General features: G+C 43.0%; 1 protein-coding gene across 1 annotated transcript in view; it reads left to right on the top strand.

The window, feature by feature from the left end:
• The window catches only part of TSPAN10 (tetraspanin 10), a 136577-nt gene that overhangs the window by 107018 nt on the left and 16769 nt on the right, over window positions 1-12790 (top strand). The window contains exon 2 of the mRNA XM_086928788.1: window positions 5058-5707. Coding sequence (XP_086784914.1) covers window positions 5058-5707 — 650 coding nt within the window. The remainder of the gene's footprint in view (window positions 1-5057; window positions 5708-12790) is intronic.

Here is a 12790-nt window from a genome sequence, read left to right as displayed (position 1 = left end):
TTCTATTCTTCCTCGTTTGTAGACAGAGAGAATCTCAAAAGAACAAAACCTCGAACAATCAAATGTTCGGGCAATCAATCAATCAGTGGGGGAGAGAAATAAGCACGACGGGTTACAACGGGGGACAAAAGTCCACGTTACCTACCCTTCACTATCTGCAAAGGAAGAGAGAATACTTCTATTCTTCCCCGTTTGCAGACAAAGAATATCTTCAAAAAGAACCAACAATCGAAGAGTAATAATAGTATTTTCCAAACAATCAAACAATCATTTCGCAATTTGTCGTGTTACACGACCTTACCCGGACCGCATGGACAGTTTTTTGTCTTCCGCATCCAGCGCCCGATCGTCCTCTATTCTCCGTGACTGTCGCGGCACTCCTGATGGTTCCCAGTCAGGACCGTAGATCACTCGAGAGAGGTCTGTTCGGAACCGATGAAGTTCGGATGATCGGCTGTCAGACGAGGGTCTATCGGACAGGAGCTCTCCCCATCATTGCAGTCGTTCACCCTGTCGTCAGGACCTCTCCCACTGGATCCACGTGTCACTGATGGGCCCCACGTTTGGGACGCCAATTGTAGAAAAAGGGTAGGGCCGATGTCGACCAAGAACCTTCTTCAGTATTGCCCGGTTCTAACCGCCTCTCATACCACTCGAATCTATCAAACAAAGAGGCAGGCGCTGGAGACTGGAAGGCAGGAAACAGGAGTTTATTCCGATGGAGCAGAACACATCAAATCAGACAACAGGGTATCTTCTCGAGGTGCTCTAACCGCATCTTTGAGGCCTGGCCTCTTATACACAGTTTTATGGCTTTATTGCATGAAACACATCTTTGTCAACACTTTGATGTACGGAAAGACATCCTCGGAATCCCCGCTTCAAGCCCGTTCCCACACACATTTACAGTAGGAGTCCCCACCCCAGTCACAACAGGTGATGATTGTCGTGCAGCTGGGCATTCCGCCGATTCCCGGAATGCATGCGGCTGATCGGATCTCATGGGGTGGGGGCTGTGATCAGTCATGGATCCTTTGATGGGAGAAGCTTCCTACTGTATGGGGGCAATAAACTGCATCCGCAGGGTCAGGTGGCAGCCTGGGAACGAGCAGGACAATCGGGCACAGAGGAAAGGGGTTTATCAAAGGATACAGGATCATGAAAGGAAAGGAGGGAGGTGTTTGGCTGGGAACGGGATGTGGTTCCGAGGCAAGGTCGCGCTGAAGAGGGGTTTATGGCCCAAGCATGTGAGAGCAGGGTGCTGTCAGCGTGCGGGGGATGCTTGCGGGGTTAGGAGAGAGAGAGAGAGAGAGAGAGAGACGCGCTGGCAATCGGCAGTGGGCAGAGAAGCCATGGCATTCAAAATGGCTGCCACTTACGCGCACGAATGAGCCTGAAAAGGGACAAGATGGCGCCGATAATGTTGATGTCGCAAGCTAGATTTTAACATGCTGTGCTGACCAACTGCCTGCTGCCCTCTTACCTGGGGAAGAAGAATTGGACCTGCAACTTCATCTTGACCCCAGGAACCCAGAGTGACTAGAGGGGCGACTCTGCTGGCCTCCTGATCTGGGCCTCAGGCACACAAAAGGCTCCCCAACCAGCTCCTGGACCCAGCTGCAGCGAGTTCCTGGCTCCCAAGTGGTGGCTTTCAGGTTCTGGAACCTTGGTGTGGCTCACAGGCTTTTTAAATCAAGAGCTTGGGCTCTTCTAGACCATGCTCATTTGCATCGGAACTGCGCTGCTTGCATCAAAAATCAGCGCAAACTGCCACCAGTCCGTCTCATCATACAGCAAGCATCGCTCACCTGTGGAGGACCGTGTGACGACCGGATTTTCGGGCCAGATAGAATCAGCTCACAAAACACCACCAAGCCAGCCGAAACGTAACCATCTCCCTCCTCAGGACCCATTTATCCAGGCACCTGGGTAACTACCTGAGGATGGGGAATTAGCAATATACAAGCTCATATCATCAAAAACACCACTAAATCTATAGGTTTACTAGGAATACTCACTGATTACTAAGGACTTCCATGCTCTACACCACACTCATACCTTACAGTCTCGCGGCAACTCAGACCCAGACTATGCTACCCTCCTACTCATAGTGAAGGGGGCAGTTCCAATAACTTACCATTACACACTGACCACAATCAGTGCTCACTCAAGCCACAATCCTGTGGGTATACACACTGACCACAATCAGTGCTCGCTCAAGCCACAATCCTGTGGGTATACACACTGACCACAATCAGTGCTCACGCAAGCCACAATCCTGTGGGTATAGGCACTGTATCCCCCCAGTGCTCTCACTATTTCCTACATACACAAGCCACAATCCTGTGGGCATACACATTGACCACAGTCAATGCTCTCGTTACACACCGTGTCCTCCCGGTGCTCTCGCAAGCCACAATCCTGTGGGTATACACACTGACCACAATCAGTGCTCACTCAATCCACAATCCTGTGGGTATACACACTGACCACAGTCAGTGCTCGCTCAAGCCACAATCCTGTGGGTATACACACTGACCACAATCAGTGCTCACTCAAGCCACAATCCTGTGGGTATTAACGCCGCTACACAACAACGATCGCTTTCCTATGAATACCTTCAGCTCTCTCTCTCTCTGTTGGGAAGTTTCTCTATACATTTCTAATATCTACTGGGGATGTCTCATATGTAATTGTTATATTTTATGTGGTACACAAGAATGGCCAAATCACAATATGCAAAGGTTATTATCAAATACGAGTGCTCCTCTACTCCCTTGCTCAGTTCCCATTTACCTGGACGGGAGATGCATCCGTTCACATAACAGCATCTGACTAGAAGAAAGGTTAACCTTATTACGAATAATAATACCTGCACAATTGTTCACTAAGAACTGGGGTTCCTTTATTACACAATATCAAATTATAACATCACAATAAGTAGCAATCTAGACATAGCCTGAAAAGTAAAGGGGAATAGACACATACACAGATCTGCGGGGTCTCTTTATTATAATGGAAAGCTTTATTACGAACACATAACTGTAGATAGCTAAAAAGGGAACTGGATTATAACAGACTGCACACCACTGAAAGAAAAAGGATTAATCAGTGTAGGGAATCTAACCTAGGAAATAAAAGACAAGATTAATGTTTAAGTGTAAAGCAAACTAGTTTAGAAAACCTCACCCTATAAGAAAGGAATGTTTCTCTCTCTCTCTGGTGGAATCAGGGCTTTCTCTCTCCCTCTGTCACCACGGCTTCACTCCACTGGCTCAACTGCTCCAGCTGGCAGCTCCAACTCCTTCATCTGACTGGTAACTGCTTAAATGCATTCTGATAAACTGGCAGCTCCAGCTGACAGTTCCAACTTCATTCCAAGATTCATCTGACTGCTCTCTCCAGTTCCAGCAACCATCTGAATTCTACCATTCCAAGAATCAACTGAACTGAACTGTTCCAAAGACCAACTGACCCTCCGCCTCTTCTGCACTTCGCTAATATGGAATGCTCTCTCCTAGTGGAAAGTTCCAGCCAGTAGCCTCCTCCCACCGAATCCATGCACCAGGCTCCCTGCTCCAGACGCCCCCACAGTGATCAACTGCTTGTTTCGTCTAGAGACTTGAGCCCAGGGACATTTCCTGATAAGATTCAGCTCCGGCCAGTTCTCTCCAGTTTGCAAAGAGCGAACAACACCTCATAACTAAAACATCACCTTTACCCTGCAAGCATCTCAGTCTGCAGGGACAGAAAGCAAAATGGAGTCTCTCTGGTTCTGGGCCTTGTAGGCCCAAAAAGGATGAAATAACACTTAGCTCTGTCAGAGTACATACACAAACCATACCAATATGTAATATAAAGTCAGGACTACAGGATCCACCCTCTACTATAGGTAGGATGATGAAAGGACACATAATTATGTCAAAGCCAATAGGCAATAGATGGATTAGAGTCAGGAATAAGGGATCTATCATCATATAAAGCAGCTATCCTCTAGTTTATGCTTCTAGGTCTGAAAAGGGGCCTAAAAGGACCAAAACAAGCTAAGAATAGGGATCCAGGATGGTAGCAAGCTTAAAGTCACCATCACTCAGAAATAGAGCCAAAAACGGACAGACCGCCAGCGCGAGGTTCCAGCCTGTCTGTCCGCTACACCCAGCCTACTCTCCACACCACACTGTGATCGCAGCTTGTGATGCTTTCCTTGCCCCTCACGGCCCTCTCCAACGTGAATGTGACTCTTGGCGCAAAAATTGACAAGGTAAGCATTCAACCGTGCTAATCTGGGGCTGTATCCGGCCTGCGCTTGATCACAGTTGGCCTGAACTTTCGACTTTAACCTGGTCCAGCTTGACCAGATAGCTGTGGTTGGTAATTAATTTTTTTAGGCACGATTTGTCGCTTTATTCTTTCAAAATTCATAACTCCGGTTGTACTGATTGAATTTTTGTAATTTTGACCTTTTGTTTAGTAAATTTTGTTTGTCTATGTTTTCTAACCTAGTGTGGAATCTTTTTTTGTGTTGATTTAATGTTTGAAGTGTTGAAAAAATACTTTACACATTGCCTCTAAGTTAAGCCTGACTGCTCTGTGCCAAGCTACCAGGGGTTGAGCACAGGTTCATTTGGAGTTGCTTGTGTCTTATACTGACTAGGATTTTGGTTGCTGCTTGATCGGGGCTCCCACCCCAGTCAACCAGTAAACCAATTTCTAACAATGTCCTTGAACACATGGAGAGAGGTGGCTATCTTAGGACATTTTACATGAATTAAGTACAGCCTGAATTGTTGATAGAGCTCACAAGAGTATCTCTTTCTCTTTCCTACCTTCTTAAACATTATCTCTTTCACTGTTTCAAATCATATCCTCCTCTCCTGCATCTTTCCAGTCTCCTTCCTCCACTCTTCTCTTTCTTCCTCTTGCTTCTGCTTCCTCTTCAAACATTGGGAGAGCATAGAAACCTGCTGTCCACAAGTATTCTGTGCTATTTAAATACCATAGCATTCACATGTTTGTAAAAACTTGTGCTTTGTGTTTTTGTTTTTTTACTGATTCAGGAGTCTAGAACATCACACTTTACTGGTAAAGGTGTTGAGCATGGTTCCAGTAATGATTTGAAGACCGTGAACATTCATGCTGCATCGGAAGATGAGAAGAGCTTGACTGATTATGGTGATTCGGACCCCTGTTTGGAAAAGCGGCACCTACTTGATCCTCAGCCGCATCAGCTGGATTCATGCAATCCAGAAAGCTGCTGTGCCAAGTACATCCTCTTCTTCTCCAACTTTGGGTTCTCTGTGTTGGGTCTGTTGACCTTGGGCGTAGGCATCTGGGGCCTCATTGACAAGGAATCTCTCATATGGGAAAGGATCCAGCACCTGGGCAGTGACCCCATGCTGTTCGTTGTCCTTTTGGGCTTTGTGATGACTGTGGTCTCTGTTGCTGGCAGTATGGGGGCACTCCGGGAGAATGCCTGTCTGCTAAAGTTTTTCACCATTGCTGTTGTAGTCTTTGTGGTTCTGCAGGTTCTATCTGGGATAGTACTTTATACACTGAGCACTCAGATTGGCAAATCTCTGGGCGTCTTCATGCAGCTGGCTATTACTCGCTACCAAGACGATGCAGATATGAAATTTATCATGGACGAAATCCAAATGGGATTGGAGTGCTGTGGAGTGGAGTCTTACCAAGACTGGAAACTCAATCTGTGAGTATAAACACTGCTTTCACCATGTCTGAGGCATGGAGTCCATTGTCATTGCATGGGACACACTACAATTGTTATGACGTGTAGGCACGTCATACTTTAATTACCTTATTTAACATCTTATATCAATTACATTCAGTTACTTAAAGCGCATGGTGGAACCAAAACAGTACTAAATATTTTTACAGGTAATATCCATCTGATAAGTCCACAACCATGGTGATCTCACCGGGAGAGTCATATACTGAAAAGTACAAAACTCTAGTGGCCTGATTCAAAGAGGGCCTGTGCACTCATTGCAAAGGTCCGCAGTTGTGGGAGAGTCTCCGCATTCAGGGTGGAATCTTCACAATGAGAATGTCACTCTGTCTGGAGTGCAGATGCCCTTTGTGAATGAGGTCCTATGTGTGAGCTGGCAAGTTGCAGCATTGTACATTTACCTACAGTATACATGAGATTACTAATATATTTGTTGGAAGAGTTTCAAAATCGAACAAAACAATATTGCACTTTCATTTACAAGAGGCTAAATCTAATCTATAAAAGAAAGTGTAAAAGAAACAACCCTTTTATTGTTTTGCCTACAGTAAAATATTTCCAATGCCATGTTAATTATATAGTATTGGGCATTGAAGCATTTGCTAATGATGCTGAAAATATTTTTAATACCATGTCACTTACATATGCATATAGCAGTTCCAAATTATTGTTAAAACCAAAATATTGTTAAGACCAATATTGATTGCAGGAATATATCTAGTTCGTCATGATTGTGTTAAATATATATTTTATAGACCTCTGGCCTGTATCCCATAAAATAATTAATTCTAATGTTTAAAATGTAAAGTTCAATTGCTTCATATATTCCATCGGTTTCAGTAAAGATTATATATGTTATGCGCTTTATCGAAACTATAGATCTAAAAAATGTCCTCTCAGTTATGCAAATCACACTTTCCTCATCCAGAATAAAATGCTCTGATTTCTCAATATTGTTGCCATGTGGGAACTTACCATGAAATCTACGATCATGTTTAAAGTGGGCTATGAAAGGGTGAGGTAATGTGCAGAAAGTAACCCTTATTCCAAGTTTTCTTCCAAGGAAAGGATAATAAATAGTAGAGTGCAATGGGTGACCTTGAAAAGTAGCCAAGAAGTCACCTAGAAAGGCAAAGAAGAGGAGAATTGCCAACATTTCAAAGTTAAGTTAATATAGGGCAGGTAAATGCAAAGCTCTAATGGTGGAGGGAAATCTTCTAGAGCTTTGATGCTTGAGGGACTGAACATCCAAGTGAATAATTAGTTGTGTATCACAGTGGCGGCTGGTGGGTTTTGAAAGTGGTAGGGTGAAAATTTGTACACTAATATACTGACCGAGTGTAGCGAGTGAAGCTGTACTGCAAAACGAGGGTGCTGGTGGTTCTCCCCCCTGCAAGAAACGTTTGAAAAAATTGATTAAAATGGTGGATTTTGCACCACATATTTACTGCAAATTGTTGAAAATATAGTATTTTAAAGCACAAGTGTGAAGAAAACATTAGAAACAAAAAAAAAATGTGCCCAATCCTCAAAATGGTCTGCTTGCAAAAAAAACCCCAAGCCAAGCACACCCAACCAACGGTAACAGGCCCTCTAAGTGTTTCTCACCTGTAACACATCACTGCCTCTTCACCGTATTGTTTGATGAAGTCATCAGGGCTCAATCTGTTGGTAACATCGTACATTGCAAATACTTTGAAAATTAGATGGCGAAATACTGATCCATCCTTTGCAGTTAACCATTGATTTTTTAAAATTATTAGCCAGAAAATAGAAATATTACAGCAAACTGTTTAGTTTGTAAATTATAACATTTATAGACTATATATGTACACATACAATAGGTCCACATATCAGAAATTGAAGTGCAAAACACACAAACCTGACCAGAATTTAGGTGGAAAGCAGAGATGCACTGAAAGTGACTGAATGTTTTATAAAGTGTTTCAAAAGTTAAAATACAGAAAAAAGAATTAACAAAATAAGTTTAATTTTTAAACTGAAAGATAAATACATGTTCAGCATACCAAGAAAAAAAATCAGTGAAGAAACTAGTTCACATTTAATGTAGTAAAGAAAACAAAGTATAAAATGTAAACTTTATTTTGGCAGTAAAAATATTCCCAGTAGATAACATGGTAAGAAAATATTGTTAAATAAACATAAATATGTTAAAGTGACAAAGCTTGGTTTCTACTCTTGATATTGCAACAATAATAATAAACAGGGATTTTTTTTTTTTTAAATGTAAACTTTTTCAGCAGCATCAAGAAATAAAGACAACACACACAGAATAATAATTCCGAAAACCCAAAAGACGGAAAAATGAAAAGTGCTCAAATCTTTTGGATGAATACAAAAAGCATATAACAGCAACTGAATGTGATTTGTAAAGCACTAGGAGAATGTTGAAAATGCGTCATTGTGATTTCGCTGTATAATTCAAAAAACAAAAAAGGTTATTGGGTGCCAGTCATGTACATTTTTTCTATAGAAAATTTTGTGCGTCGATCTTTAAGAGGGACAAACTTCTCAATAGTACTCTTATTAAAGTTTGGAATGTCTCTGATAAGTTCTTTTTCTATAGACAACATTGTCAATGCATTCAGACAAGTCTCTATCATAGCGTTTATTAAGAATGTTTTTATTCTCTTTAGAGTTGAAAAACACCACTCTGATTCTGCTGTGGTCATTATGGGTGTGGTGATCAAACTCTTCAACAGATTCATAGTCTCTGAAAATGGTTCTTGTAGATTGCTTTCCACAAAAAAAAAAATAAAGGAATGGCACCACTAGCTCTTCAAAAGTTTGGCCTCCTATATACGATTGATAGTTCAGAGTTCAATGTGTCCTTGTTTAGCATGGGATATGCATTTATAGTTTCGTTGAGTGTTTCATTTGGAAATGATCTGTCATGTCTGTCAATGTGGTCACTTTGGCATAAAGTAGCACTTACAAGATGTTTGGTAAATGCAAAGCGTTCTTTGGCGTGGACAATGATAGTATCACAAACTTCTTTGCAACTTGGACTTAGACCTTTAAATCAGTTCTGTGGCTTGAAAACTTAAATTTCACTGGCAGTCTAGCATCTAGATTGTCAACAGATTCCCTGACATGGGTGATGAGTCTGACAAAATCTGTTGTTGCTCTTTGTACATATAAGACATCTATGTCCCGCTTTTTTAGTTGGCTACACAAAATGTCCACATGGGGCATTATGTCATGAAACAAGAAAAGGAAGAAAAGAAACTCCCTGTCTTTCTATATTCTGATGAATCGATGGGCCTCGCGTACAGCACCAGATGCAAAATCTGGGGAGAGGATGTAGCATTATGGCTAGAGCGGTTGACCTTGAAGTTGGGGAACTGGATTCGAGTCTCGGCAACGACTCTCAACATCCTGTGATTCTGGGCAAATCACTTAATCTCCCCGTGCCTAACAAAAATGAATTTGTCCATCTGTAATGAAATTGATGCTCAAGTAAAGCGTTCTGATACCTGATATCTTCGGGTGTAGTTCATGCTATATAAAACTCTAAAATAATAAATAAAAATGACTGCTACTTTGAATGGTCTTAAAGCTTTTTTCAAGTCTTCTCTGTACTCGTAGATCACATTGACAGTGCGTACATGCAAATTCCAGCGATTTGGGCCCCCTTTTGTGAGTCTACTGGAAACCATGTCCTGGAGAACTTCAGTTCTTTTTGGAGAGCGTGAGAAAAAAGCTGAAAAGCAGCCCACAATAGCAATTTTTTTTAAACGTTTGAGATTGTTTATACTGCTTGCTCCAGAATCAAATTAAGTTGATGCGCATAGCAATGCACATAATTTGCATTGGGATAAACATCTCTGACTTTTTCCTGGACTCCCCCAGAGCTGCCACTCATCATACTAGCCCCATCATAGCTTTGGGCTATGACTTTTTCTGTCACTGGTCTATGGGAAAAACATTGTAAAGTTCCTGAAGCAAAGTTGTTGAAATTGTATGAGCAGATTAATCTTTTAGTTGATTAAAACAATAAAATCTCTCTAGTGCTCCACCACCAAACAGTAAGAAGGGAAAGCAGAACAGTGAATTCTTAGTAGTGCTAGCAGTAAGCCATGTTTTCTTTGTATGCCGTGTGAAACTGAATTTTCTAGTGTAATCTTTTCCACGATCTTTTGCAGATTGTTCAAGCTTGATATCAGGCTTATCTGGTTCTAAACTTTTGATCTGCATTTACTCTTCTTCTTTCAGCTTAAAAAATGGTCTGAGGAATAGCTGGTCAACTGTATTAATTTTGTATAACAGAAAATGAGCTAGGGATTCAAGCATTTTAATGTAGTTGGGCAGTGCTTTTAGTCTTGTAGTGATGCTGACCCTGCTGCCAGTGACTGGATCAATTGATGGCCCCTGTGAATAAGTAAAAATGAGGTGTACGTGTTGACACTAGACAATGCACAAGTCAAAATGAGATGTAAGATGATAGTGCAGAGAGCAAACAGTAGCAAGCAGTGCAACATGGAAATTGTATGAACCAGGAGATGCAGAATGGTAGAATCTTCTAAATGCCAATGACTTATTTCCAAAGCATGCCAGAAAACACTTTATAGACATATTATTTAATACTGCAAATTGCAATTTAAACAGTTGCCCCATTCTTATATCACATGCTTGTTATTGTTATTGAAATACACTTTACCTATAAAAACAGGACCTGCTTATGATGATAGCTTGACTTAGAAGCATTTATCAGATTAGCAGACTGGCAACATCTACCTCACCCCAGATGTAATGGTGACATTTTAGACCAGGACATTGACTTTCGATCTGTTTCAGCTGGACCTTCTCCATTAATTATGCAACCATCACCACCACAGTTACCACCACTACCAACCCCAACAACCATAACCATTACCCTCAATGTCAACACAATCTCTACCAGCACCACCAACACAATCATTATCACCACATTTACCATTGCTATTACCATCACAGCCATTACCCATACCTTTTCCATTATTTCCATCACCACTATACGGAACCCACCATTTTTACCATCACCATTACCATTATCCTTACTATTACCACCATCACTGTTACAACCCTTACTGCCACATCACTACCAATTGCACCACACCATTACCACAACCACTAGTACTGTCACCACCAATATCACTACTACCACCACCTCCATTATCACCATCTGGTTCTTAAGTGTTTGTAGGTGTGTTTGAACCTTTTTTGTTTTCCAGTGGCATTTGTTTGTGTGTGTTAAAGAAAGTCTGCTGTAGGCATGTGGGTGAAATCGTTGAGTGATGAAAAGGATTAGCGAAATTGGCTTTACCCCTGCTTGCTATATGTATAAAACTAATATATATTCACCATAGAGTGGATTTGACTGCTCTGTTCCCTGTCTTTTCTGCGAAAACCAGGTCCAGAAAATGTAACCATATCCTTTTAATAATACTATCCATCCTCATTTTTAAGTGGTGGCCATTTGCTATCTCTACCAGTAAGACCTATGTTCACCATAACTCTAGCATGAATTAGTCACAAGAGGGTATTGAAAATGTTGAACAGGTGGGCCTTTTTGTTATGCCACATCAGTTCTTCAGGACTCAAACGTCCTTATGAGCGAACCCGTATTGCTTCTACATCAAACAATGACCTTAGTTTTTCCATAAGAATTTCAAGACGTGAGAATGCGACTGGGGTTTGTTTATCACTCATTGTAAACCAATCAGTGTTTGCTCCAGTAATACACAAGCGCCGGTGTAGGAAAGCATCTGAAGAAATGTGTATATGGACGTAGGAAAGGAAGCCTCTGATTTCTATAATTATTCACTCGAATTTTCACAATATAACAGGAGAAAGTGAAACAAGCAAGCGCCTCTGCTACAGATCATTAGAGGTGCTTATTGTCTTTGAAAGACCACCTTTCTCACCCAGATGGATCTCCCCCTCTACCATGGCCTCCTAGGGCAGCCTGAATTTATTTTCAGAATCCGACTATGCACTTCCTATTAGTCTCACTGTTGTGCCAACCTCAATCAATCAATCAATCAAGGCATTTATAAAGCACACTACTCACCCGGAGGGTCTCAATGCGCTAGGGGAGGGGGGTCCGCTACTGCTCGAACAGCCAGGTCTTGAGCTGCTTCCTGAAGGCGAGGTGGTCCTGAGTCAGGCGGAGGTGGGTCGGGAGGGAGTTCCAAGTCTTGGCGGCGAGGTAGGAGAAGGACCTTCCCCCTGTGGCGGCTCTTTGGATGCGGGGGACGGCGGCGAGGGCGTGGCCGGTCGATCGAAGCTGGCGTTTGGGAGCGTAGAAGTTGAGGCGGCTGTTGAGGTATCCTGGGCCTTGGTTGTGTAGGGCTCTGTGTGCGTGGGTGAGGAGACGGAAGGTGATTCTCTTGTTGACCGGGAGCCAGTGCAGGTCTCTCAGGTGTCCGGAGATGTGGTTGCGACAGGGGATGTCCAGGATGAGTCGTGCTGAGGTGTTCTGGATCCGCTGGAGCCTCTTCTGGAGTTTGGCGGTGGTTCCGGCGTAGAGGGAGTTGCCGTTGTCCAGGCGGCTGGTGACGAGGGCCTGGGTGACCGTCTTCCTGGACTCGGTGGGGATCCACCGGAAGATCTTTCGTAGCATGCGCAGGATGTTGAAGCACGTCGAGGAGACGGCGTTGACTTGTCTGGTCATGGAGAGGGAGGAGTCCAGGATGACGCCCAGGTTGCGTGCGTGGTCTGTTGGTTTGGGTGCGCTGCCTAGGGCGGGGGGCCACCAGGAGTCGTCCCAGGCGGAGGGTGAAGATCCCAGAATGTGGACTTCCGTCTTGTCCGAGTTCAGTTTCAGGCGGCTGTTCTTCATCCATTCGGCTACCTCTTTCATCCATTTGTGTAGGTTGGCTCTGGCGGTGGCGGGGTCGTTGGTGAGGGAGGTCAGAGAAATTCACTCTCGCGCACAGACATAAGGCTATCTGCCTCCTTGAAAGGCTCCTCCTGCCACTGAATATGTGCCGAAAATCTGTGTATGCATAGCACACGTGTACGTTTAGTATTTCCAAAATA

The sequence above is a fragment of the Lissotriton vulgaris genome, chromosome 7, assembly GCF_964263255.1.
Source record: "Lissotriton vulgaris chromosome 7, aLisVul1.2, whole genome shotgun sequence".
Lineage (NCBI taxonomy): Eukaryota > Metazoa > Chordata > Amphibia > Caudata > Salamandridae > Lissotriton > Lissotriton vulgaris.
The sequence above is the reverse complement of the archived record's forward strand: the minus strand, read 5'-3'. Positions and strand labels throughout refer to the sequence as shown.